General features: G+C 52.1%; 3 protein-coding genes across 8 annotated transcripts in view; 1 reads left to right on the plus strand and 2 right to left on the minus strand.

Moving 5' to 3' along the window:
• Positions 1–9,865, plus strand: part of PINK1 (PTEN induced kinase 1) — a 27,103-nt gene extending 17,238 nt beyond the window's left edge. Inside the window, exons 6-8 of one of the 2 annotated variants that reach the window (XM_086715880.1) lie at positions 737–864; positions 1,166–1,402; positions 9,720–9,865. In XM_086715880.1, coding sequence (XP_086572006.1) covers positions 737–864; positions 1,166–1,402; positions 9,720–9,767 — 413 coding nt within the window. In that variant the 3' untranslated portion in view covers positions 9,768–9,865. Of the gene's footprint in view, positions 1–736; positions 865–1,165; positions 1,403–2,137; positions 3,502–9,719 lie in introns of those variants that run through there. The other variant, XM_086715879.1, reaches the window with a different exon arrangement.
• Positions 3,886–11,822, minus strand: DDOST (dolichyl-diphosphooligosaccharide--protein glycosyltransferase non-catalytic subunit). The gene is made up of 11 exons (XM_025931158.2): positions 11,574–11,822; positions 11,254–11,364; positions 7,638–7,724; positions 6,743–6,846; positions 6,514–6,608; positions 6,139–6,232; positions 5,724–5,872; positions 5,210–5,357; positions 4,614–4,734; positions 4,400–4,506; positions 3,886–4,308 (listed from the first exon to the last, which is right to left on the minus strand). The coding sequence occupies exons 1-11, from the start codon at positions 11,722–11,724 to the stop codon at positions 4,159–4,161; spliced, it is 1,317 nt and encodes a 438-aa protein (XP_025786943.1). The 5' UTR covers positions 11,725–11,822; the 3' UTR covers positions 3,886–4,158.
• Positions 11,823–14,469: 2,647 nt separating this feature from the next.
• Positions 14,470–27,702, minus strand: part of KIF17 (kinesin family member 17) — a 48,209-nt gene continuing 34,976 nt past the window's right edge. For 4 of the 5 annotated variants that reach the window (XM_086715877.1, XM_086715876.1, XM_086715874.1 and 1 more), the window contains 4 exons: positions 20,434–20,692; positions 19,116–19,186; positions 16,106–16,223; positions 14,470–15,187 (listed from right to left, as the gene is read on the minus strand). In XM_086715877.1, coding sequence (XP_086572003.1) covers positions 15,009–15,187; positions 16,106–16,223; positions 19,116–19,186; positions 20,434–20,692 — 627 coding nt within the window. In that variant the 3' untranslated portion in view covers positions 14,470–15,008. The remainder of the gene's footprint in view (positions 15,188–16,105; positions 16,224–19,115; positions 19,187–20,433; positions 20,693–27,702) is intronic. The other variant, XM_086715875.1, reaches the window with a different exon arrangement.

Here is a 27,702-nt window from a genome sequence, read left to right on the forward strand (position 1 = left end):
TCTCTCTCTGCCCCTCCCCCGTTCATGCTCTGTCTCTCTCTGTCCCAAAAATAAATAAACGTTGAAAAAAAAAAAAAATTAAAAAAAGAAAAAAGCATTTTGAGACAGTGAGAGCTGTCCAAAGATAAGCCCAGTGCCCCTGGGGATCCCGAGTTCCCCACGCTGGAGGCACTGAAGTAGAGGCTAGATGGCCCCTTACCTGGGCTGTTTTAAAGGAGATTTGTATGTCTGCTAAGTTTTGAACTAGATTGAAAATAAGAGGCAATTAAATTGCTAGAGGAACTAGGTTTTTAAAGAAAGTCTGTGTGAATACTTTTACAGACAACTAAATCCTAATGGACCAGTTTCTTGGGTTTGGATTTGGGGTTTCAAGTTCAGATCAGATTCTTGGGGTGGTAAGAGCTCTTAGAGATCATCTGAGCCCAGCACCATCTGCTGAGTAAACCATGACCAGCTCCTTCAGTCCTGGGCTAGCTCCGATTACTTGCTTAGATTGAGCCAAGCTTTTATCCAGTTCTTTGTTTGGGGGCTTTGATTTCCTGGAGGCATTTCCGTGCCCACTTAGCTGGCCCTCCCGTTGAGCTCTCTGGGGACAGGGTAGCCATCCTGTGCTCCTGGACCAACATGGAGTCCTTGTAAACCTCTCTCACCCATGTCTTGACGGTGGCCATGGTAGGGATCATAGGAAGGCCTCTCGGAGGGGCCAGTCACTTACCTCTACCTGTCCCTTCCCCAGATGGCTGCCCCTGGTTGGTGATCACAGATTTTGGCTGCTGCCTGGCTGATGAGCGCATTGGCCTGCAGCTGCCTTTCACCAGCTGGTATGTGGACCGGGGTGGAAACGGCTGCCTGATGGCTCCTGAGGTGAGTCCCGCTAAGCAGGTCTTGTGCCATCAGCAAACATACTTCTCCACCGTGCTTCCACTGAGAGGACAAGTGTGAAAGTCCTTGTCCCCATTATTTACTCAACACCTCCATCTTTTCTGACCCTTAATTTGGCACAAGTCCCTTGCAACCTGAGGAGATTCTCGTGGGTCCTAGCCACAGCTCAAATTCTGGGTTCTTGGGACAGAGTTCCGATCAGCCCAGGAGTCAGATGCTGTGCCGGAACGTGAATGCGTTCTAGGTGCCAGCAGCGTGAAGCTCACTCATTGCTTCCTAACAGGTGTCCACAGCCTGCCCGGGCCCCAGAGCAGTGATTGACTACGGCAAAGCCGATGCCTGGGCAGTGGGTGCACTCGCCTACGAAATCTTCGGGCTCTCTAATCCCTTTTACGGCCAGGGCAGGGCCCACCTTGAAAGCCGCAGTTACCAGGAGGTTCAGCTGCCCGCACTGCCCAAGTCAGTGCCTCTGGAAGCAAGACAGTTGGTGAGGTCACTGCTCCAGCGAGAGGCCAGCAAGGTGAGGCTGTCCCCAGGTCTTGCAGGAGTTGTGTGAAAGTTCATGTTCCAGAGTAAAGACCAGGTTTGGGCAAGACTAGAGTCACCGATAGCTCCTCTGTCCTAACCAAGTTTGTACAGGAGAACAAACTTGAATATAAATAGGAGTAGGGGAGGTAGCCACCAGCTTACAGTTCCAGCAACGCAACTTGTCTTGGCTTCAGTGGCTTCAGTTACTTAGAGGGAAGAAGATGCATTTTTAAGAAGTGTTTAACAGAGTTGTAGCTTCTAGGAACAGCCGACATCTAATGAAACAGAGGTGAGGCCTCGCCCAAGAGCAGATCTGGACCTGCCCAGGCCAGGCGGCATGCCTAGGGAAGAGCACAAAGGCAGACACGGTCCAAACCCCTGTCCTCCCGCCTCCCTGCCACCGCACAGCATGTGCTCAGTGCCACCAGTTACTGAGGAGAGGTCTAAGGTGGCTCGTGGCCCTTCCTTGACGGGGAGACTATTTCCACGACACATGTGGCCTGTGGCACCTTTGTGCACCTGGAAAAGCCTGCAGCATGGAGGGCGAGCAGCCAGCGTGTGTCAGGAGAGCGAAGGGTGTTGTAGGAAGGAGAGACATAGGGGTGGACAAGAATTTGGGGCCGGAGAAGGGAAGACCCTGAAATGAGGATTCATTAACGGATCGGGTTTGGGGCCACATGCTTTGCCAGCCACACTTTCTAAGCTTCCGCTTCCCTGCCTGTTGCAGAGACCGTCTGCCCGAGTGGCTGCCAATGTGCTTCACTTAAGCCTCTGGGGGGAACACACGCTGGCCCTGAAGAATCTGAAACTAGACAAGATGGTCGGCTGGCTCCTCCAACAGTCCGCTGCCACTTTACTGGCCAACAGGCTCACGGAGAAGAGCTGCGTGGAGACAAAGATGAAGATGTTATTTCTGGCCAACCTGGAGTATGAAACGCTGTGCCAGGCAGCCCTGCTCCTCTGCTCCTGGAGAGCAGCCCCATAAGGGCCCTGCTGTAGCTGAATTACTAAAAGAACTTAGCAGCATCCGTGTGGTGATGGTCTGTGAATGGGCAGAGCTCCCAGGAGTGAGGGCGGGAGCAGAACAAGATGGCGTAGGGAGGGCTGGTCAGCCCCGGAGAAGGCCTCGGGTTTGGCAAATGGAAGGAACAGCTAGCTCACGTCCAAGTTCAGTCCGTAGCTACTAACTCACCCTAGCCGTGCCATCCTAGGTGCCTCATGTAACCTGTGTGGTCTGACGTTCTCACGGGCAGCGTCGAGGAGCTGGCAAACAGACTGTCTCGTAGCGCAGAAGCAGTCTTAAATATGTAAATACACCGAAATTTGAATTTCACGGGTAACTAATATTTTAATTTTTTCCAACTATTTGAAAACCCGAAAAACAGGCAGCAGGCCAGACTGGCCCACAAGTCAGAGTTTGCCAACCCCTGGTCTAGATGAATTCAAAAGGCCTAATTCTAAAAAGACACCCTGATTAATCACAAGGCCCCTTGTGTGTAAATGCTAATAGAAGGTGAGAAGACCGGAGCACACAGCCAGAGGCATGCATTCTCTGCAGCAAATGAGGAGGAGTGAGGTGTTACCTGCTGACCAAAAGCCCTCATGGACCTCTGTGAAGCCGGTGGCTGAGCTGGTCTGTTAGGTCTGGAGGCTGAGTGAGGCCCAGACGTGTGCCTCCCCCCTCACCTTCCAGAGGGCCCAGCAAGGCCCTGCCTGTTGGTAGCAGAGCAGGACTCCAGGAAGGGACTGCGGCTTGTTTGAAAGTGGCAGCCATGAATCAGCCTGTGTGCTTCCTGAGCTAAGGCAGACATCTGCCCGGGTCGGTATATTCGGGTGTCAGAATGAAAACATCCAGTGAGGCCTGAGAAGTAGGAAGCCTCTGCACTTCAGTCAAGCATTCTGGAAAGCTCTGGGGTGTGTCTGCGGAAGCATTTCCACTGAGCTCCTCCAGCTACTAAATCGAGTCTAGTGGAGCTAGAAGTAATGAAGAAATGGAAGTTAACCGTGTAGTGTTTTATTGCTAATCTGCCTTTTGACCAGCATTTCTTATAGAAATCGTGAAGAATTAAATGCACATTTTCAACTGCAGAAGACGTTATTTGCTTTGAATTGAATACGTGGCTTTAAGAGTGATCTTTACACCATAATAAAGAGAACAATGAGGAAAGGATTTCATGTGATTTTACACCTGCTTTTTAGGACTACAGCTACTGCCTAAAGCAAGGTGAACGTATATTTTAGTTCCTTTCAAAGAAGCAATTCTGTAATTCTATTAAGTCAAGCACTGTTACCCCAATTTCCCCACCGGCCTCAGTGTGTTATTAACCTTCTCTTCTCCCCCGAGAAGTGAGGAAGTGTTGTGATTTCACACTTAAGGAAAATACGGTTGGCGACACTTAGAGGCCACTTACTATTTTGTGTCTCATGGCTGAACAGCATCCCCACCACAGCAAAGCACACGGGAGCCACATCAAGTTGGAGGGCAAGGTTTCTTTTTATCTTAGAAATGAGAGTGACCACACATGGAAAATACCACTTAGCATTAGGTGGAAAAACTCAACATAAAAATCATCCCCCAACCCCCACCCCCTTGGTACTCAGTGCCGCGTCTCCCACTGAGGTGAGACTCTGCCACTGTCCCACAGCTTAAAAAAACAAACAAGTGAAACACACACACCACCATAAAGACAACCCAACCCTATGTAACCCCCATCTGCATGTTTTGAGGAGTTCCAGGGCTCGGCCGCCTCAGTCAGACTTCTCCTTCTCCTTCATGTGCAAGAAGACCGTGCTGAAGATAAAGAGCCCCAGCATCATGGAGAAGGCGCTGGCGTAGTACGGGTAGGCCGAGGGGATGAAGCGCTCATACTGTGTGTGTTGGAGCGGCCTCACCGACACCTGCAACACGACAGAGGGGACAGGCCCCGGCCACTCAGCAGCCCAGGCGAGGCCCACTCCGGCCGAAAAGGGGACCGTGACTTTGGCTCACCTGAGTGGAAGAGTGCAAGTGCGTGTAGCCTAGCCGGTTGTAATCCACTTTAAACTGGAACACTCCATACACATCGGGCAACTTGAACTGGACGCTGTATTTGCCACCTATGGGGGGAGCCGAGACCACCAGAGGGGTGTCTCCATCAGCCTCACAAGAGCGAGCACCACGGGACTGTCGTCCTGCCGCTGTCCCCCATGAGAGCACTACTTGCCTTTCTTCTTCAAGAAGGTCCTCACGAAAGGATCGATGCGGACAAACTCTAGCTGGATGTCATCACCATCAAAGGGGACCCATCTGCCATTTGAGAGCTGCTCAATCACGATGCTGTACTCCTGAGACGACAGGCCGGTCGGCCGGGGGAGTCACCACCCTTGGAGCAGCACCGAGTCCCTCGTGGACCCGGCAGGAACCCCCGGGGCGAGCCCCTGCTCCCCAGCCCGCTAACGCCCCTCTCCACCTCGGCCCTGGACCACCAACGTCTGCACCCAGACTGCCCCACTTGCGGACGGGCCGGGCACCGTCAGAGAGCCCTGCCGCCACCTTCGCTGCAGTCTCCACCCCTCCCCCCAACCAGCAGAACGGAGCAGCAGAGCCCTCCCGCTTCTACACCTCCACGACAAACCCACACCTCTTCACGCCTTTTTAGACACTGGCTTGTGCACTGGGCCCTCTGCACCTACACTTTCTTAGGAGTAAAGATTAATTTATTCGTCTTTATTTAGGCCACTAAATATTCAATAAATGCTTCTGAGCTAAAGCAACCTGGCCCAAACCACAGGGGTCCCTCCTGCTCCAAGATGCTCTTACCACTAGGTCGGTGACGGTGTAGGCGTTGGGTGGGGCGGTCTCACCCACCCGATGGTGGGACACGGGCCCCACACGGAGGACACCCTCCTCCTTGAACACCCAGCGGGAGAGGGCCACAGCTAGCTCGTAGTTGCCCGTCTGGGAATACCTGCAGAAGGGGCAAACAGGAGGCTAGGGGCCCAGAACTGACTTCTTTGCAGCGATGCCTGACAGTCACGATCCATGGAGACAAACTGCCTGAAACTAGCTTCTGCCTGGAGACCATACGTATCTAGGTATCCTGCTTCAAGGAACGGGGAAAAGAGGTCAGGTGGTGTTGCTGTGGGGTCACCTTCACAACAAACACACTCGCTGAAACATCTCCGGGTAAGCCGCTGCCACCTTGAAAAGTCTAGGGTACCAACACAGCAACGAAGTCTTCAACCCAAAGACACCTGGCCTCCGACGCTTCCAGCTGGAAGGCTCCTTCCTCCCCAGCACCAGACCACACGCCCCCGAGCCCACCAGCACCCACCTCTGGGAGCCGGGCGCAGCCTTCTGCACCGCCGAGTTGAAGAAGGCATCGCTGAAGAAGTCCAGGGAGCCGCTGAAGACGACCCGGGCGTTGTTCCTGGCCTGGAGCCCAGCAATGAGCAGGGTGTTCTTCCCCACCGCGTGGGGGTACTGGGAACAACAGAGGGCTGTCATCCAGGAGAGCCCGGGGAAAGGACAGGCAGCTGGGCCTCTGGGGCAAGAGGACAGCAGGCCGGACGTCAACCTGAGGGTGGCACCGGAGGCCCCGGCGCCTCTGCCCCTTCCTGCTCCCAGCAACCTCTCCTTCACCAGCCTCCGCCCCGTGTGCTCTCCTCTTACTCCTGCTCGTCTTCACATAAAGGGCCTCGCCGCTGGGCCCGGGGCCCGGAGGCCTCAAGGCTGCAACGGCCCCTCACCTGGGTGATAGGTTTATCGGGGAAGAAGGAGTAAGACGTGGAGGAGCCCGTCAGGATGTCCAACACCAAAGGATTGTCAGGATCGGCCACCATCCTACAGAAGGAAAGGAGAACACCCCACAGGGACCCTGAGAACTGAGCTCAAGGACCTGGGTCCCGAAGGGTCACTTCTCCACAGGGACGAGTCCTGCTTTCTCAGCAGTCGCACGCCTGCTATGCCACTAGCTTTCCTCTTGCTGCAACAACGAAGTCTGACTCTGAGTGTCCTAAATTAATCTCTCCCCTCTCCTCCAGGGATAGAACCCCTAAACCATCAAGGGTGGGTTAGTTTCCCATCCTCCCCAGGTTTCTAGCGCCCTGGGCCTGCTCACTCACCCAACACCTCGAAAGAGGATGGGGTTCAGAGATGATCTCCCAACAATGGTTGGGGCCTTCAGCAGGTTCTCAGGGTCGGCCACAATGAGCGTGTGCTGCGGCAACAGAGGGAGATGGGGGTCAGGAAAAGGCGCCTCCACGCCAGGGACTCCCTTCCTACTCCTTCTCGGTTTCCAGGCTGAGCCCTGGTGGAAGGGCCCCAAACCTGGAAGGTAACGGGCCCGATTACCTGGCCAAGGTCTGAGATGTCGTAGTTGTGATGGTCAATGACGGCTGTTTTCTCCTCGTCGAACTCGATCCCACACTCACTGCCCAGCTCTCGAAGAGGGTCACCTGCAAAGACCCAAGAAATGCCTGGTTTAACCCTTACAGGTGGGCCCTGGGCCAAGCAGTGTCGCTTCCCTGGCCTCCTGGTGACTCACCCTCTCCCAGTCACCCTTAGGCCCTGCCACTTCCCCAGGCCGTGCTCAGCCCCAACTGGACAGCTGGACAACAGCACGGTTTTCTGCCTCCAGGGGTCAGAACCTGAATCAGTAACACGGAGAACCACCTGGTCCTCTGCCCACAAATACACAAAACCCCCCATTGAGGCAAAGTCATAACCTCAGGCAGACTTGACCTGAATAAGCCTGGCTTCATGGGACTTCTCCTCCTCATCACCCCAGTCTGTCAACACTGGGAAAAACAAAATGAGACTGGCCGGGTGCTGACACCAACCAAAGCTGCGGGATACGCGTGCAGGCTCCAGAATACTGCTCTCTCCCTACTTCCACGTATGTTTGAAAATTTCCAAAATAGGGAACAACAACAAAAAAACAATCTGTCAAATTACTCTGGGTTCTGCCCAAGTAGCCAGCCCCATCTTTTCTTTCTGTAAGGGAAGGCCCACCAACACAAAGAAAAAGGGAAAAAACCAAACTGGGAAAAAACAGGGTTCCCAGCCCATAAAAGGCCCCACATCTCCCTGGTCCTGCTGACAGGAAGAGGTGAATGGCTCTGTACTTCCCTCACTCCCTGACCAGGCCCACCCAGTGAACACCAATCTGGCAACTTCCATTTGTAAAGCTTGCCAAGCTTCCTGGAGAAACGCTGGAAACCACCAGACCTTCGCAGGTCAGACTTACCAATGTCTGAGCTGGCAGCTACTAGGACACTGCCTCCACCGTCAATAAAGGTACTGATGGTCTCCACGTTGATGTTGCCTCCGAAATCTGAAAGAAGCACCAGACTCGGTGACCCAGGCGGCTCCTCTGACATTTGGGCGGGGGAGAGTGGCCCACAGACCAGCCACAGTCCATCCCAGAACAGCCCTCTGGAGGCCCAGAACGAGAGGGACATTTACCACAGATGCCCGTCTTCCCAAAGTGAAGATCCAACAATAACAACTTGAATTCATAAACTTTTAACTTACAGAAGTATGGACGATATAGTCAAACACCTACCAATTATAGATGTCAAGTTACTTACATACATTTCGAGTCACGTTCAAAATGTATGTTTAGAACTGCTGCGTTTTCTCAGCTACATTTCATGATACAACTTCATTCAGACTCCTCACCTGCACCTTTCACATGAGTATCTCTGTCTTCGCCAGAGTCACTTTGGGCTAACACAGTTTTCCAGAGCCCATCAATCTCACTTCCGTCTCAACTGTCTGAGACAGAGCGCCCCTGGGTCTGAGGATGACATGGTCACAAGTACTCATTTGCCAACACGCACAGTTTTTTCCCGTTAACCCTACAGATTTAGATCCACGAGAGACAGAACCAGTTTGCAGACTGCTTTTATTAAAGCGATCACCAAAAAGGCTCAACTTCCAACGTTTGTACTTATGAGATGATCTTTGTTTTGTCAATCAGTCCGGTCAGGTGACTATCACAAGCATCCAGAACTGGACCAAGAGTCTTCCCCAAAGTACACCCTGAGGTTCAACGTAAAGTAATGGAGGGAATGCTCAGGAAGGAATTCATGTAGTGCATGCAGAGAAGGCAAAAAAGGGACAAAGGCGGGAGGGGGAAGCTATTATATAAAGGTCGGTCAGGGAAGACCTGGGCAAGTAGCATTTGAGGTGTGAGAGTGACCCAGGCAGCACGGGGGGCGTTAAGGATGACAGGTACGAGTTCCCCAAGGCAGGTGAGCCTGTCCCAGCAAGGAGCCCAGTGTGGCCGAGCCGGAGTAGGGAGGGGGGAGCAAAAGCACACGTGGCCAGGCTGAAGCAGGAGGGGCAGCTCACGGGGCTTTACAGGCCCCGTGAGGTTGGCCATAAAGCGGAGCCGCTGGAGGTTTTGAGCACGACCCCAACATGCCCTGATCTACAGTTTTAAAGAACAATTCTGGCAGCTGGGTGGAGAATCGGGTACAGGGGACTAGGGTGGAAGCACAGTGGTGGGTCAGAAGGCCACCGTGATAATTGGGGCAGTGAGGAACGGGGGGGGGGGGGGGGGGGGGGGCGGGGGAAGGGGAGGGAGGGAAGAGAAGGGAGGGGGGAAGGAGGGGCGAGGGAGGTGGGAGACGGGGTGGGCTTACACTCCTGAAGGCACAGTCAGCAGGGCCTGTGACAGGCCGGATATGGGGTGAGAGAGAGAGGGGTGCTAAGGACAACCCCAAGATCTCTGGCCCAAGCAACTGGAAGGATGGAAGGGCCATGTGCGGAGACTGGATACGGAAGTCTGTCCATTACACACCCATTAGGCGGTTGGAAATGAGTCCGTAATAGGACTTTGTGAAGATGCAACTGTGAGAACGGCCCTCTTTTCTGAGAGGTAATTTTGAGAGAAAGACAAAAAAGCAACTTCCCTCACCTTCAGGCACAGACAGAACATCTTGTATCTGGGGACTTTACTTACATCCAGAAAGCATCTATCCACCCACCCACAGAGAGGCCTACAGAGAGGCCAGGCAGAGTCTTAGACAATTTCAAAAGCAGCTCCTGGTGGAATACGGTAGACAGTGGTTCCCAACCAGGGGCAATTTTGCCCTGAAGGGCCATGTCTGGAGATGCTGCTAAGCATCTGACAGTGCACAAGACAGCCCCCTACTACAAAGAATTATCCAGTCCAAAATGTCAAGAAGTGCCACCGTTGAGAAATCCTTCTAAAGAGGAAAGAACCCAGACTGTAAGACAGAGATACCTGGGCTTGAATCTAGGCAATTCTGCCTTCCTGAGCTCATGTGCCCATCTATAAAATAGAACCCTGTTTTTTCAGGATCATTCTTCTGTGACCATCACTGCATGTGACTTGAGAGCCTCCTAATCCCTGAGCTGGCGAGGAACCCAGGGATACACGGAGAAGGACGCCAGAGTTCTCACACCCGAGAGGGCTAACGGAGATCACAGTACCACAGAAGGGCCCTCAGAGCCAGGGCCAAACTCTTACACCGAACCCCCCTGCCTCCACCAGCACACATAAGCCTGTGGGGCTTACCCTGATAGGGGCAGAAAGGGTAGGACAGTGGTGTGGGGCAGGGCTTTAAACAACACTAAATCTCAGAGAGACTTCTTGCCTTTCCAACGGTTTTCTAAGCTTGCTCCATCAAAGAGAGTATCTTAGTTTGATACTGATCTTAACACTTCTTTAACATTTGCTAATTGCCTTTATAGTTCCTTCCACTGAAAGGTAAGGATCCTGGCTTTCCATTTTTAGTAGTGATATTGAGTTCACTACTAGCTTCCTTTTTAAATGATGTTACAGTTTGTTGCTTTTTTCTTTTTTTAAGGGGTCAATCTAAAGAAAGCGTTAGGTAATTATTAACAGGTGATATGGAATACAGTAAAAATCAGGAAGGCGGTACGGAAATGACTAAGATTTGAGAAACACTGTTTAGGCTCTCTGACCTTCCCAAAGCGAGAGCCTAGCTCAGCCTCTCCCCCACCTGTCTGACCCACAGCTTCCTTCCTTCTCCTGACATCCCCATCCATCTGAGCACAACTTGTAGGCTGTCACAGGAATACCGAAGTATCAGTTGGATAATCCAGTGAAGATATGCATTCTGTTCCACAACCAGCCCTCCACTAGACCCTGCACATACCCAGCCAGCCTCAAATAGGGGGTTGGGCTAGATTATGGCTCATGTTCTTTTCCAACTCTGAAACTGAATCCTTCTGAATTCATAGAATCAACCATCAGGAGGCTTCTGTAGGCAAACTATATTAATAGCATGCCACTTCCCCTATCCACACAGGCCAACCCAGGCTGGGGGGGCTCTCCATCTTTCTATCAGGCCCTTTATAGGGAAACCCCTTCCCAGAGTAGCAGGGCCTGCTGTTCCATGGTCTGTGCAACACTTGACCCCACAACCCTCAGCTGTGTCTTTAAGAAAGGATGTTCCCGGGGGCGCCTGGGTGGCGCAGTCGGTTAAGCGTCCGACTTCAGCCAGGTCACGATCTCGCGGTCCGTGAGTTCGAGCCCTGCGTCGGGCTCTGGGCTGATGGCTCGGAGCCTGGAGCCCGTTTCCGATTCTGTGTCTCCCTCTCTCTCTGCCCCTCCCCCGTTCATGCTCTGTCTCTCTCTGTCCCAAAAATAAATAAAAAACGTTGAAAAAAAAATTAAAAAAAAAAAAAAAAAGAAAGGATGTTCCCTCCCGGGCCCAGGTTAGAAGTGAACGTTTTCCTCCTCCCTGGCAGCAGCAGTGCCAGGGCTGGTGACCCATGCCATGACCCAGAAAATGCACAAGACCCAGAAGAAAGCGATCGATCGTGGGCCTTGAAGTCCAGTTCTGGGAGCGACGCGCAGCACCTACCTTCCACCGAAGGGGAGAAGATGATGAGATTGTCATAGAGGAACTCCCCGTATTTAATGAGGGACAGGCTGGGGTCATCTGCGGTCTTGAACGTGAGTTCAAAAGCCCTGTCTGGACGAGAAGAAAACAGGGCGCTGAGGCAGACGGCACGCCAGGGGAAACCACCACTGCAAGGGTCACGACCGCCCCCGCAAGCGAGAGGCCAGAGCTCGCAGCTCCCTCGTGGAAAACCAGTAGGAGGGAGGGTGGTCGCTGCCCTCGGGCTCGGGAGCCTTTCCAACCCGACTGTCCCCCACCATCCCCTCGGGTCCCGGTCTCACCCTTCAGGCTTCGGAAGAAAAGCGAGTGCGTCTCCCGCAGGTTGAGGTTGTCCAGCAGCACTAAGGTGCGGGGACCGCTAGCGCAGACCGGGCCAAGCAAGGGCAGCAGCCACAGGAGAGACCAAGCGCGGGCCGCGGCGCCGGGCTCCATTTTGCGCTTCCTGCCGAGAACCCAGGCACCGGAGCACCGGAAGTGCCCCGTCTACGCTGCCCAATCGCAGTTCGTGGACTTAGAGTAACATCTGGAAACGATCCGGGTAGGCTGTGGCCGGGGGTTCCCAGCCGCTGCTGCGCGGGAGAAGAGCGGGTTAGCACCACCGGAAGTGCCCCGGTTGGAGGCGGACTCTCTGAATCCTATTGGCGGAAGGGGCGTGAGGTTCCGCCCCCCCAAAGGAAAAGGCTCAATCTTAGAAAGACAGCTCTGCGACCGCAGCCAATCAACAAGGCCGAGCGCCCTTAGGCTCCGCCCAGACCGGACTCCCGCCGGGAGCCCAGATCCCGCCTCCTCATCAGGCGGGCTTGTCCCTTACGGGACCTGGAGAGGTTGTGGCCACTTGGAACCACCTCCTCGATGATCCCTGGCTGTGTCCTCACTGGCCCAGGACAGACTCGGGACTAGAAACCAGGCCCCATCTCTATCTCCAGGGAGGAAAGGGTTGGAAAACTAAGATCAGGGCTAGGATACTTTGAATCTCCTGTCACTAATGGACCCAGCGGCCTGGGTACAGGCCTGACCTACCAGGCCTGGTGGCCCATGCTGGAGGCAGCTGGATAGGCGGCGAACTGGCTTCCCGATGAAAACGCTGTAGCTGGGTTCATTTCTCAGCTCCGCCTCTCACTACCCCTGCTGCTGGGGCATTTCACTTCTCTCCGGGCCACTTTCCTAGGCTGGAAATAGAAATAATAGCGAGGCTCAGCCCTCCCACTTACCTGTGTGCCTTTGGAAAAGCTGAGCTCGTGGGAGCTCAGGGGCAGGTTTGTTTTTTTTTTTTTTATTTTTTTTTTTTATGTTTATTTTTTTTTGAGACAGAGAGAGACAGAGCATGAACGGGGGAGGGGCAGAGAGAGAGGGAGACACAGAATCGGAAACAGGCTCCAGGCTCTGAGCCATCAGCCCAGAGCCTGACGCGGGGCTCGAACTCGCGGACCGCGAGATCATGACCTGAGCTGAAGTCGGCCGCTCAACCGACTGAGCCACCCAGGTGCCCCTCAGGGGCAGGTTTTGAAGCACTTCGTGCCGAGTGTGGCTCAGCCTCCCCTCAGTAATGCTAGCTTCTAAATTGATGGGGGGCACCTGGCTCACCTCAGCCCCACCACGGGTCTAAGTAAAAGCAGCTCCAAGGCTGGGTCCCAACCACAATCCTGGGGCAAAAAGCGATGGTGGAGACAGAAGGCAGCTGTTCTTTTCTGACCTTTCACACTTGCCCACCCAAAAGAATGTGGGGGCAAAAGTCAGAACCTCCCTCCCTCCATCTCCTTAACTGAATCTACCTCCTCTCCATCTCTGCTGGTTCCACTGAGAGTTAAGCCTCACCCCCACCCTGGGCGTCCCAGCCCAGCCCTCCTACCCTTCTGCATACAATGCCACATCCGTTCACCTTGAACTCAGACCTGATGATGCCTGTAGGTGGCTTAGGAGTCCCACTGCTCAGGGTCACCCAGGGCTCCTCACGCTCAGGTCTCCACTGAAACTGAACTCAGCAACCTCCTTCTCCGGCTCTGCTCAGGACTATCCATGCAGTAAGTCTCCAACCTTTAACACACTCAGCTTCCCCACTCGCCTTTGCGCACACAGCAACCACTCCCACCCCGGCCATTCCCTTCTTAAGCCTCCCAGGATCTTCTTCGTCTTTTATGGTAGCTCCACCCTTCACAAGGATGCTTTTCCCCCCATAAAGCCCTGACCTTTCTTCCTCTCAATGGTGTACTGCAGCCTGCCTCTGGTTAAACTCATCTCCGGTTACCAGAGCACCTTCCACCCCAGCTTCTCCAGGGCATGAGCTCCTTCGCCCAGGCACGTAGCTTGTGGGACCCACCACACTAATTAATGCAAAATATGGAGGAGAACGAACGAGGGGGACTAACGCAGAGCACCTGCTATGTACCGGGAACATCACACATGATCTCATTTAACCTTCACGATACCCCTGGGAGGCAGGTGTTCCCCCTCTCGCAGATGGGGCCCAGAGTGCAGTGAGGCCCATCTTCAACCCAAAGCCAAGACTCTTCCCTGAGATTGTGGGGCCCTCCCGCAGGGCAGGCCTGGGATACAATGAGCAAAGGGAGGGATGTATCCTCAACCACTGGGGCGGCCTGGGTTCATTTCTGGCCATGTCAGGGCATCCGGTTCCAGCACAGCCCCCGAGGACTGTCAAAACGTGGCCTTCTGGGTTTCGGCAAGACACCACCTCTGGTTTCCAAAACAAGGTCTCTGCTCTCCCGAGCCACGGATCCTCTGAGACTCTAATGACAGTTCGGATGCTCTCCCCAGAAAAATGTGCTTGTACTCATGAGTGCGGGGAGTTGCAGAAGCCCTGGAGCCCATTTGTTTTAAAGGCATCAGGTAGTTAAGAAACCCTGCTCCAGGGGCACCTGGGTGGCTCAGTTGGTTAAGCGTCTGACCCCTGATTTCGGCTCAGGTCGTGATCTCGCAGCTCCCAGTGAGTTTGAGCCCCACGTCAGGCTCTGCACTGACAGTGTGGAGCCTGCTTGGGATTCTCTCTGCCTCTCCCCTGCTCACTCTCTCTCTCAAAAATAAATAAATAAACTTAAAAAAAAAATTTTTTTTTTAAAGAAAGAAAGAAACCCTGCTCCAGAAAGAGCTTCCCTGTGAAGGCCAGGCCGCAGTGACAGGAGGGGCCCCGGTGACACTGTCAGAGGGTCGGGGAAGGGGAGCTCATCGGTAAAAGGCAGTTTATTGGGGCAGCTTCATGCGGGGCAGCGTCCTCTAGGCCACAGACCGGCCGGGAGAGGGCAGCGTGGCACAGCTGCCCCAGGACTCCCGTGCCCATGCTGCCCAGCTTCCCCCCAGGAAGGCAAGGGGAGGAGGCACCATCATCCATCTCCAACACACTGTCCTTGATCCATGCGGAAGTGGCTCCCCACTCTGTTGGGGCTGCTGGTGAAAGCCTTGAGGTTTCTGAGCCCATCGAGGCACGGAGGAACACTGGCAGGCTGTGGCAGGTGGAACACTGGCGAGGCATGGACAGCCCGAGAGCACCTCTGCGGGGGTGGCCCAGCCTCCCAAGTGCTCATGGTCTGGGCAGAGGAGGCTCTCTGGGTAACAGGGAAGGGAAAGCTCTTCCCAGGGCAAGGGGCCCCCTGGGCTCCCAGACACCGTGGGGGCAGGTGGGAGGAGGCCTGGCTGGGGCTGCCCTGGGAGGGCTTGGCAGTCTCCGGGAAGCTCAAAGTCAGGGCAGCAGCAGGAGACCAAGTTCACAGAGGCTCACTGCCGAAGCTGCTTTTGCTTTTCTTACGCTTGACCTTGGTGAAGGGGATGTCGAGGGACTCGAGGCGGAAGGGCCGGGGCTGGGGCATTTCGGGGGCCTGGGTGGGCACGATGGCCGCGGTGTTGTTGAGTGGGGAGCTGAGGCCGGGGGGAGAGCTGTGATGCGCTGTGGAGAAGGGAGCAGAGGAGCAGGTAAGTCAGGGGTACGGAGAGGGGGAGCCCTGCCCGCTCCACCCAGCCGGAGGCCTGGTCCCACAGCTGGGCCTCCGAAAGGCTCTGGACCAGGAGTGTGGAGTTTTAAAGGCTCAGACCGAGGCAGCCTAGGACTCGAGCCAGACAAGCCTGCGTTCAGAGCCCAACTTTTGGGAGCGACTTCTCCCAGAGCCTCAGTTTCCTCATCTGCAACATGGACACAACGCCGGGTCCTCAACTGATGTTCATTTGTATCCTGGGCCATTTTCCCCTTCCTGTTCCTCAACTCTGCTGGATTCCACCTCTTCAGTAGTCTCAGTGCAGGACTGAGATTTGCTTTTCACTGATATTTTATTAGAAACTGCGGTCTTTGATTTTGGTTTTAGAAATAGAAAGAACCAAGTGATTTGCAATTCTTGCTTTTAAAAGTGTTTCACCTTGGTGGCCCTGCCTGCCCCCTTTGGCTCAATGGGAGAAAGCCACCACACCGGCATCTGCAGAAGCCAGTGAGCAGCTGAGCCAGACCCGTGCAACACGTGCCAGGGCACCGAGCCGCGTGTCACAGGCCTGCTGGGCATCGGGGGGGCACCAAACACGGCAGCGGTCCGCCGAGAGATGAAGGGGGACAGGAAGAGGGAGGCTGTGCGTTGAGCACGTACTACGTGCCAGGCCCGGGGCTGGGCTGCTTGCCCACCTCATTTCACCTAAGCCCCAAGAAGTAGGTATACCCAACTCAGTGCACAGCTCAGGAAACTGAGGCTCAGAGACGGGAAGGGGTTTTTAACCCGGGCCTGACGCCACTCCACCCATCACGTGACTCCCAGTCGGCAGAGGACCAGGAAGGGCTCTCTCGGGGAGCAGCTGGAGGACAGGAGGTGGGCAGGGCACTCACCGAGGCTCTTCATGAGATCCGTGCTGAGGATCTGGCTGGCTCGCTTGGACCGGAAGTAGTTACTGGCAATGTTTTCGCTGTCGCTGCGACTGAGCATCAGCTTGTAGCGGTCTTCCTCCTGCCGAGATTCCAGATCCTCGTGGGTCAAGACCCCTTGTTTGTATAGTTCTTACCTCTGCAGGCCCGGGGGGCTGGGGGCTGCCCTGAGCCTCACTGCCCACACTCCTGGGGTGGGGTCCAGGCAGCTCAGGCCAGGAGAGCCACAGCTCCAGCCAGAGCTACCCGACCCCCCTTCCTTGGTATGGGAAGTGCCTTGTTCTCCATCAGGGGCAAGGGCAATGCCATAGCCCCAACCCGTCTCGGCACATTCACAGAACAGGTAATACAGTACTCAGCCCATGGTCCCAACCTCTTATCATCAAGGACTGTGATTTGTCACCACTATAGTGGACTTGTTTTCCTCAGCCTGAATCTCTTCCTTCAGGGACTACCCTTCTCCCCTTTGGCATGGTCCTGCTGAAGCGATCATTCATAGCGCCCTAATACCTCCGCTCCCTCTCGTCCACCCCCTTGCTGCACAACTGGGCATGTGACCCAGACCGAACCAGTCACAGAAATACATCTTCCAGGGGCGCCTGGGTGGCTCATTCGGTCAAGCGTCCGACTTCGGCTCAGGTCATGATCTCACAGTTCGTGGGTTTGAGCCCCACATCGGGCTCTGTGCTGACAGCTCAGAGCCTGGAGCCTGCTTCAGATTCTGTGTCTCCCTCTCTTTCTGCCCCTCCCCCTGCTCACACTCTGTCTCTCTCTCTCTCTCAAAAATGAAATAAACATTGGGGCACCTGGGTGGCTCAGTCAGTTAAGCATCCGACTTCAGCTCAGGTCGTGATCTCATGGTTCATGGGTTCAAGCCCCACGTTGGGCTCTGTGCTGACAGTGGGGAGCCTGCTTGGGATTCTCTGCCTCCCTCTCTTTCTGCCCCTCCCCCACTAGTGTGTGTGTGCTCTCTCTCTCTCTCTCTCTCAAAAGTAAGTAAACATTAAAAATACTTTTTTGGGGGGTGCCTGGGTGGCTCAGTCGGTTGAGTGTCCAACTTCGGCTCAGGTCATGATCTTACAGTTCATGAGTTTGAGCCCCGTGTCAGGCTCTGTGCTGACAGCTCAGAGCCTGGAGCCTGCTTTGGATTCTGTGTCTCCCTCTCTCTCTGCTCCTCCCCTGCTCACATGCTGTCTCTCTCTCTCAAAAATAAATAAAGATTAAAAAAAATTTTTTTTAATAAAATTTTTTTTTTCCTGGACATAGTCATTGGTCTAAGAGCAGGCCCCTCACCCAGGCCGACTGATCAGAGTCTTCCCACAAGTGTTGGTTAAGATGTGGTAAGAGACTGGGTCTCTTCCTCTTGGATCACCAATCGCCAGCGGCCACCTTTCCTGCCACGTAGCCAAAGCCTGCCTGAGTCTGAAGCTAACATAACAAGGGAAGCAGAACCAAGAGGTGGAGAAACACACAGAAAAGTGTGGTGCTTCACAGGGAAGTTTTCTGACCTCTGCTTTGAGGAGGTACATTTCTGTTGTCATACAAAACGTGGGAGATATGAGAATAAAGTGACTTTAGAATCCCAATTACTGTTTCATAAATCCCTGAGGGCCCTTTGGTCCAAAGACACCAGCAAGGGTCCAGGGAACCAGAATGTACTGCCTGGCCTCTGGGATTGAAGACAAAGCTTCTGTCCTTCACCAGCAGGAGGGGCTGCCTCCTACTTTCCCTTTGGCCATAAGGGCCTTTGAATGAGGGCCAGAGGCGGTGCAGGGTCTGGGCGCCAGAATTACATAGAAAGGATCCAGGCTCAGACTCCTGCATAGGTTTTTTTTTTTTTTTTTTTTTTTTTTTTTTTAACACTGCAGCACTTTTTCCCCACACAGTGACATGTTGCTGGGGCCTAATGTTCTCCACATGACAGTAGAAAACTAAAATTTGTCATCTCTTAAAGAATTGAGAATTGTGTACAAAAACATAAATTAAAAGCATGAATAAATCTACAGTTGTGAATGCAAACCATTTTCCAACGCAAGGCAATTAACAACCCTTGGTGTTCTGCCAGGAAAACATCAGGTAAGAAAGGAAAGTGGGTCCTAAGGCTCAGACCTTCCCAAACCCTGTCAGACCAGCAAGACAGAAATGACCACTGGTCCAGGACTCCTGCCAGCCTCTAGCGAAATCCTGGGACAGGCAGCTCTCAACACATTAATACCCTGCACGGATCAAGAACTTCATGGTAGGGGTGCCCGGGTGGCTAAGTTGGTTGAGCGTCCGACTTCGGCTCAGGTCGTGATCTCACCGTTCGAGTCCCTTGTCAGGATCTGTGCTGACAGTTTGGAGCCTGGAGCTGCTTTGGATTCTGTGTCTCCCTCTCTCTCAAAATTAAATAAACTTTGAAAAAAAATTAAAAGAGAAAAAAGAACCTCATGGTCTAGGGGCACCTGGGTGAGCGTCCGACTTCGGCTCAGGTCACGATCTCACAGCTCAAGAGTTCGAGCCCCGCGTCAGGCTCTGTGCTGACCACTCAGAGCCTGGAGCCTGCTTCAGAGGCTGTGTCTCCGTCTCTCTCTGCCCCTCCCCCGCTCATGCTCTGTCTTTGTCTCTCTCAATCTCTCTCCCAAAAATAAATAAACATTTAAAAAAAAAGGAAAAAGAAATTCATGGACTCGCCGATTCTCAAACCAATGGATTTCTCTTCCATAAGCAGTTTCTCCACCTCGGCCACAAAGTGACTGAGATGCATGTACCAAGGGTTTAAATCAAAGATATGTACGTGGTACTGAACATATACCAATGGAACAGTTAACCTGGACACAAGGTCAAGATCAGCAACAAGCTCTACAATCCAGTGATGATACCAGATCCAAGGACCAAAGCAGCCCAGTGCCCTATAGTAACGCTCACCCACTGCACGGTGGGGACGAAGCCCCGCCAGCTCCCCACGCCTTGCCCCCTCTCACAGAGGCCTTACCATGCCTGCTTCACCGTTGTCTGCGGCAGAGGTTTTGCGGACAACCTTGTTCTGTGGCCCTGTTGGAACTGCTATGAGAAACAAAAGCCCAAGTCACTGCTGCCTGGTCTGAGTGCCAGAGGGACAGGGTGGGTGGCAACAGGTCCCCGAGCTGGCAGGTCAGGCCTGGCTCAGGCCCGGGACCAGGGGAGTACACTTCCCAGCCCGAACCAAGGGATGACTTTGGGAAACAGACAATGGGAGGGCTCAGATGTCAAAGCAGCCACTCTCCTGCTTGTAACAGCACAGCAGGCTGGTGGGGGCAGGGGGAACCCCGGGAAGTGGAGCTGGCTGGCCTTCGGGCAGGGGTAGCGTCAGTGCCATCCATAAACATCAGGGATGCGGGACCTAAACGAACATTCTCTTGACAGCGGGGGAGGCCCGCTGGGGGCCCCAGGGGACATAAGACGCTACTGCTCCCTAAGTGCTCCCAGACTCATCGGAGGTGGAGGGGCCTTCCAGACCACCAGCCCCTCCTTTGTGAAGATCAGGGACCAAGGCCCAGAGACAAACAGTGACCTTCATAAAGTCCCACAGGAAGTCAGTGGCAAAAGCACAAGGTGAGCCAGGCCTGGAACTCTGAACGGCCCGGTCCTCCAACTCCCTGCTCTGCCTGGGACTCTGGCTAAGTCACTCACTCTGAGATTCCGTCTCCCGAAATGTAAAATCTTTGTCCTCCATGGGGTTGCTGGGGGATAATGCTGGGGGACAATCATGACAGTGGTAGAATGTACCACGGGGGCGCCTGGGTGGCTCAGTCGGTTAAGCCTCCGACTCCAGCTCAGGTCATGATCTCACAGTCTGTGAGTTCAAGCCCCGTGTGGGCTCTGTGCTGACAGTGTGGAGCCTGGAGCCCACTTCCAGTTCTGTATCTCTCCCCCTCTCTGCCCCTCCCCTGCTCACATTCCTTCTCTCTCTCTCTCTCAAAAGTAAATAAACATTTTTAAAAAATGTATGGTGCACTTGGCACGTGCGCGCATGGCGCTAAACGTTTTATGGGCATTAACACGTGTTAAGCCACCCAGCAATGTCTACGGAAGGTGCGGTCACTAATCCCCATTTCACAGACGAGGACACTGAGTCCCAAAGGGGTCACACGGGGCGTGGTGGAACCCGAATTCCAACCCACACAACTTCTCCCTCAGGCCCTCCATCGCTCTGGAGCCCGGAGCCCCGGGCCTGCTGTGCCCACAGCCAGCAGGGCGGGAGCCCGGGCTCCGGGTCAGCCTGCAGGAGGGCAAACCGTGGGGAGGAGCGAGGGGACGGCCAAGCGCCTGACCTACTGGGAGGCTGGTTTTTACGATGATGGGCTCAGGGATCTTCCAGAAGCCGTTGTCCTCATCCCAGCAGGACTCGCGCCGGATCTTCTCCAGGTTGCTGTAGTTGCAGTCGCGGCGGATGAGAGGCTGCACCTGCTCCAGGAGCTGCTGGAGGAGCAAGGAGTCCCGCTCCTGCCGGCGGATGGTGGCCAGGTAATCGATCTTTTCCAGCTCGAACTCGGACTGCAGGTCCTTGATTTCCACCTCCGCCGCCCGAAGCTGAAAGCAGGGGGTGACGATCTCGAGCAGGGAAGACAGCAAGCCCTTTTATCCACCCTCGGCACCCACTGCCCGAGCCTTCAGCCGGCCACCCGTCATCTGTTCGCCGATCCGCTCATCTACCCGCGCCCGCCTCCCGTCTGTCCACCAGCACTAAACAAGCACCTACTGTGTCCACAGCCCTAAAGAAAACAGGAAAAGAAGTTGCTCCTTAGCCGCACCCCCCCATGCCAGCCCTCGGAGACGACCCCACACAAACACATTTTATCTAGGAGCCTCTTAGAAGGCTCCACACTTAACACTGCGGAGTCACCACTTCTTAAAAAGTCTCAGAGACTTGTATAAATCTTTTTCCTAAGGGGAGCAGAGCCGTAAACTCTCAGACTCAGTGCTCACAGTCAAGTTACGACGTGACAGACATTGGCTTAAGAGTCAGACCCATCCTGATTTGACCATGGATTCTAGACTTGTGATCTGCCCTGGTCACAGGTGACTCCCAGCTGCAACTATAACCATGCTCTCCCTGAGCCCCAAGATTCCTGGGTGCGCAGTCTGTTTCCTTAAAGAGCAGGTACAGTTCGATTAGTGAAAGAGGATGTTTCAAATTCATGGGAATGGTCATCACATGTAACCAGTTGAAAGCAGAGGCTATCTGGTAGGACACAGGTGGGCAATTAATGCTCTATTTCTTGAGGCACCTGGGTGGCTCAGTTGGTTAAGCATCTGATTCTTGATTTCTGCTCCGGCTATGATCTCACAGTTCATGGGTTCGAACCCTGCGCCAGGCTCTGCACTGGCAGTGCAGAACCTGCTTGGGATTCTCTCTCTCCCCTTCTCTCTCTCTCTCTCTCTGCCCCTCCCCTGCTCCCCACTCACACGTGCGCTCTCTCTCTCCCTCTCAAAATAAATAAACTTCAAAAATATATTAAATCCATGTTCCAATCCATGAACATGGGATGTCTTCCCATTTAGGTATTCTTAATTTCTTTCAACAATGTTTTCTAATTTTTGGCATATAGTTTTACCCTTCTTTTGTTACATTTATTCCTAAGTAGTTTATTCTTTTTGATGTGTTATAAATGGAATTGTTTTCTTAATTTTATTTGCAGGTTGTTCATTGAGAGTATGTAGAAATATAATTGCTTTTTGCTTATTAATCTTGTATCCTGCAACCTTGCTGAAGTAGTTTGTTTTTTTTTTTTTTTTTTAGTGGATTCCTTAGGATTTTCTACATAAGATGATGTCATCTGCACATAGAAATCCTTGTACCTATTCCCTTCCAAACTCAATGCCTTTTAAATCACTTTCTTGCCTAAGTGACCTAGCTAGAACCTTCAGCCTACTGTGAAATAGAAGTGCTGACAACAGACACCCTTGTCTTCTTTGTCATCTTAGGGGGAAAGCATTAAGTCTTTCACCATTGAGTATGATGTTTTCTGTGGATTCTTCATAGGTGCCCTTTATCAGAATAAAGAAGTTTCCTTCTAGTTCTAGTTTCCTTGGTGTTTTTATCATAACAGATGTTGGTTTTTTCAAATGCTTTTTCTGCATCTACTAAGATGATCATATGGGTTTTGTCTTTTATTCTATTGATATGGTATATTGCATTAATTGATTTTTGGATACCAAACTAACCTTGCATTCCTAGGATAAATCCTACTTTGGCATGATGTACAATCTTTTTACATGTTGTTGGATTTGGTTTGCTAGAATTTTGTGGAGCATTTTGTCTCTATATTTATAAGAAATATTAGTCTGTAGTTTTCTTGTTATGTCTTTCTATGGTTTTGTTATCAGGTGATACTGGACCTATAGAATGAATTAAGAGGTGTTCCCTTCTAGTTCACATGACTTTTTAAAGATACTTTTTAAAGCCCTAGTCTTCACTTTACAAATAAAATCCAGTGAGAAGATGTAATGGGAGAGGATACCCCACAGAGGAAAGCAAATACAAGAAAATATCTAGGTGTGAAATTAACAAGATTATGTTCAAAACCTAAGTGAGGAAATTTATAAAACACTCCTGAGTGACATAAAAATTGATCTGAACTAACAGAAGATATACCGTGTTCATGGATGTGAAAATCCAAACTCATAAACATACCAATACTCTCAAGCTAATTTATAAATATAACATGATTCTGCCAAAAGTTCCACCAATTTTATCTTTGTTTCTCTTCATTTTTTTTAATGTTTTCATTTATTTTTGAGACAGAGCATGAGCAGAGAAGGGGCAGAGAGAGACGGAGACACAGAATCTGAAGCAGGCTCCAGGCTCTGAGCTGTCAGCACAGAGCCCCACGCGGGGCTCAAACTCCCAAACAGCGAGATCATGACCTGAGTCAAAGTTGGACACTTCACCGACTAAGCCACCCAGGCGCCCCATAAAAAGTCAATTAATTTGACAAAGTAAAACTTAAAAAAAAACTTTTGCGTGGCAAAAATACCATAAAGCATAGTAAAAAGACAAATGAAATTGGAACAGAAATCTTTCTACCTTACATCACAGAGGAAGAAATTGGCGACCGACCAAGGAATATGACTATCCGTAATATAAATTACAATACTCCTGCTGTAAAGAGCTTCTACAAGCGGAGAAGGAAAGGAAGCAGCATCCTTACGGAAAAGGGGTCAAAAGACTTGGGATGAGCACTGGGTGTTGTATGGAAGCCAATTTGACAATACATTATATCAAATACACACATACATACATACATACATACATACATACATAAAGCGAGCCCAGTTCAGAGGGGGAGAACTGCAGCCGTCCCTAAAACACAGGAAGGAATGGCTCAGCCTTGCTCAACAGTTAGCAAAAGGCACATTGCTGAGGCTGTGAGAAAGCGCACTGGTACGGACTAGTGGAAACGCAAAGGGATTCACCCTCAGGGAGGAGAAGGTGGCAAAAGCTACCAAAGTCACATATGCTTTCCTCTCCGTCCAGCTGGAGGAATCGGTTCCAATCTATACCTACCCTAAATACAAAAGCAGTGTGCACAAGTTATTCACTACACAGCACTTTTCCCTGGCAAAAGATAGAAAACAATCCAAATGTCCATCAAGAGAGGGCTGCTGGAGGGGCGCCTGGGTGGCTCAGTCGGTTAAGTATCCGGCTTCAGCTCGGGTCGTGATCTCACAGTTCGTGGGTTCGAGCCCCACGCTGGGCTCTGTGCTGACAGCTCAGAGTCTGGAGCCTGTTTCAGATTCTGTGTGTGTGTGTGTGTGTGTGTGTGTGTGTGTGTGTGTGTCAAAAATACATAAACATCGTAAAAAAAAGAGAGAGAGAGGGCTGCTGGAATAAACAATGACACACCCTCACAGTGGAGCAGCACCCAGCAGTAAAAAGGAATGGCATATTTCTAGATACCGCTGCCGAGGGACCTCCAGGATGGATCATCATGTGAAAAAGACGAGGCGGAGGAAAGTGTGTTTGTAGCTACTTTTTCTAAGAAGAGGGAGGGCATGTACACGTATGCACAGCAGATTTGTACACACACACACGTATTTGCTTATATTAAAAAACAAAAGTGGGGCGCCTGGATGACTCATTCCATTAAGCATCCGACCCTTGATTTCGGCTCAGGTCATGATCTTGCAGTTTGTGGGTTTGAGCCCCTCATCAGGCTCTGCACTGACAGCACGGAGCCTGCTTGGGATTTTCTCTCTCTCCACCTGCCCCCTCTCTCTCTGCCCCTCTCCCGCTTGTGTGCTCTCTCTCTCTCTCTCTGAAGAATAAAATTTTTAGAAAGTTAAAAAAAAGTTCTGGATACCTGGGGATAATGACAGGGGATAGATCTGATTCTCTCCAGACAGGCCCTCCAAAACAACACACTGAGCAAGGAGAGAAAATAAAACCACCCTGAGCCCAGCCTCATGACCCAAAGACAGAATACCAGCCGCTTCGAAATAACCAGAAGTCCAGCAGACAGCTCGTGGGCCCACCCCACAGCAGGAAGGAGCAGAAAGCACCAGGAAAGTGTGCAAGGGGGAAGGCAGGGTGATGAAAGGAAGATAAAATCACCCCCCAAAAGAGAGAGCCCCACTCTGAGTAGGAAAATACCAATAATGGATCTGATACAGCGAAACTGATGGAAGAGACTGGAATGTGGGCTGGTCTCTGCAAGACTGAGTCTCTGCAAGTCTCTGTAGAGACTGAGGGGTTAGTCTCTGCAAGGCATGGCTTCTGGAGGGTGCTTAGAGATGGGAGGCCCCTAGAGGTGGAAATTAGAAGTCCTGCAGAAACAAGAGAAAATGCCAAAAGACACAATGACCCCTCCCACCAAGAGGGAGGGAGAGAGTGAGAATGAGTGGGGGAGGAGCAGAGAGCGAGGGAGAGAGAGTCTGAAGTGGGCTCTGCCCTGACAGTAGCGAGCCCAATGCAGGGTTTGAACTCATGAACCATGAGATCATGACCTGAGCTGAGGTCGGGACACTTAACTGACTGAGCCACCCAGGCACCCCTGTGAATATGTTATCTTATGCGGTAGAAAGCACTTTGCAAATGGAAGTAAGGTTATTCATCTGTTGACTTTATTTTTTTTTAATTAAAAATTCTTTTTGGTAACATTTATTACTGAGAGACAGAGAGAGACACGGCACGAGCATGGGAGGGGCATAGAGAGGAGGAGACACAGAATCGGAAGCAGGCTCCAGGCTCTGAGCTGTCAGCACAGAGCCCAACGTGGGGCTCAAACTCACAAACCGCGAGATCATGACCTGAGTCAAAGTTGGATGCTTAACCGACTGAGCCACCCAGGCGCCCCCTAAGCTGTTGACTTTAAACCAGGGAGATCACCCCGGGTCATCTGGTGAGCCCAGTGTAACCACACCGGCCTCGCAGGAGGGGAGCAGAAAGCCAGTCTTTTAAAGGACTGGCCTTAGAAGAGATGCTTTAGACAAAGGAGATGAGAGTAGAGTGAGAGAGCTGAAGTCTGGGAGGAGCTGGCCGTGGCTGTCTTTCATGGGGGCCACGAGCTGGGAAAGGCAGGCAGCTTCTAGAAACAGAATGACCCCCAGCGGCCAGCCAGTGAGGAAATGGGAACCTCAGTCCTACAACCACATAGGCTAGAATCCTGTCAACAGGTGTCCTAGAAACAGATTCTTTCCTAGCACCTCCAGAAGGAAACTGACCCTGCCAACACCTGGCCTTAGCCTTGTGGAATTCTAAGCAGAAGAACCAGCCATGCGGGAGCTGGATCCTGACCCACAGAAATGCGAAATAATAAATTTGTGTTCTTTTAAGCAACTCTCTTTGTGGGGATATGCCAGCCACCGCAGCAATAGGGGACGGCGTGTATTTAACACTGCACTTCACCATACGAACAGAAGAGTGTGCTATCGACTGAGCAAACCTAGCCAGCAGCCCAAACCTTCACCTCTGCTTCCAGCTGGTACCGAAAGTGCAGAAAACACAAGACATTGCGAAATAAAAAGAGCAGAGGCAGCTAATCAAAGTTACTATGAGAAACAGAAAATGAAAATCAAAGCATTTCAGAAGAAGAAAATTCCCCCCCAGAGCACAAGCACGCAGAACCAAAATGTAACCCAGCATCCCAACGTTCACAAAATCTCCTTAAATTCACATAGGGAAATTTCAAGTCAGCAATCCAAACACTTAAAGTGGAAATGGACGAAAAAGTGAAGAAGATATAAAATGAGACATTAACCGAACTCCAGAAAGAATTTAAAAAGTTTAAAAATTAAAGAAAAGTTACAAGCTATCCTGGGAAGAACAGATTTGGCTGAAAACATAAAAAGGGTATTGAGAAAAACCATGAGGGGCACCTGGATGGCTCAGTCAGTTAAGGGTCCAACTTCAGCTCAGCTGACGATCTCACGGTTCATGAGTTCAAGCCCCTCATGGGGTTCTGCGCTGACAGTGTGGAGCCTGCTTGGGATTCTCTCTCTCTCTCTCTCTCTCTCTCTCCCTCCCTCCCTCTCTCTCTCTCAAAATAAATAAATAAACTTAAAAGAAAAAGCATGAAAATAGCCAAGAAAATTTAAAAACTACAGAGGTTCAAAGAGAAAAGCATCAGCTTCCACTTTGGCGAGATCGTTTGGTTGGTGGTGTGGGTGGGGATGAGGGTTAGCCGAGGGGGACGTGCTGGGGCCCAGGGTGCCCGAGGGCGCTCCGAGGGAAGCAGGTGGCAACTCGTCCTCCTCTGTCTTGTCCTCACTCCCTGCGCTCAGTCCATTCACCTCCTTTCTGCTCCTGGAGCCACTGACGTTCTCAGCACTGGCCCCTCTCTCGGCCTGGAAGCCTCTTCCTTCAGGTCACGACATACGGCAGGGCCCGGCCTTTCTTAATGCTCAGGTCCCACCTCAGAAGTCACCGCCTCCGTGAGAACCTCCCTGCCCCCCACCCAAGGTGGCCCCAGGAACTTCTGGGGTTCTCTTAATGCTCAGTTCCTTGACGAGGGTGCTGGGTTCATGGGCGCATTCACTTTGCGGAAATGAATTATGTTGCACATTTGTGATTTGTATGTTTATACTTCAATCAAAACGAAAAGAAAAAGGAGCGGTGTGGGTGGCTCGGTTAGTTAAGCGTCCGACTCTTGGTTTCGGCTCAGGTCATGATCTCACGGTTTGTGAGTTCGAGCCCTGCATTGGGCTCCGTGCTGAAAATCCGGAGCCTGCTTGGGATTCTCTGCCTCTCTCTCTGCCCCTCCCTCCCTTGCTCTCTCTCTCTGTCTTAAAATAAATAAAAAACCTTTTTGGGGCGCCTGGGTGGCTCAGTCGGTTAAGCGTCCGACTTCAGCTCAGGTCATGATCTCACAGTTTGTGAGTTCAAGCCCCGCGTAGGGCTCTGTGCTGACAGCTCAGAGCCTGGAGCCTGCTTCTGATTCTGTGTCTCCCTCTCTCTGCTCCTCCCCTGCTCATGCTGTGTCTCTCTCTCTCTTCTTCGAAAATAAATAAAAACATTAAAAAAAAAAACAAAAAAAAAAACCTTTTTGCAGCAGACCTCCACAGAAACTTGGCCGGCCAGAAAGGAGGGGCAGGATATATTC

This window comes from Puma concolor, chromosome C1, assembly GCF_028749965.1.
Source record: "Puma concolor isolate L17-30 chromosome C1, mPumCon1.1.hap2, whole genome shotgun sequence".
In the NCBI taxonomy this organism is placed as follows: Eukaryota; Metazoa; Chordata; class Mammalia; order Carnivora; family Felidae; genus Puma; species Puma concolor.

Excerpts from the sequence above, each read along its gene's own strand:
- DDOST (XM_025931158.2), bottom strand. The coding sequence starts at position 11,724 with ATGGAGCCCGGCGCCGCGGCCCGCGCTTGGTCTCTCCTGTGGCTGCTG. Across the intron at positions 6,233-6,513 it reads ATCCTCTTTCGAGGTGTTGG|GATGGTGGCCGATCCTGACA; the intron begins GTGAGTGAGCAG and ends TTCCTTCTGTAG. Across the intron at positions 5,358-5,723 it reads GCTGCGCCCGGCTCCCAGAG|GTATTCCCAGACGGGCAACT; the intron begins GTGGGTGCTGGT and ends CCCCTTCTGCAG.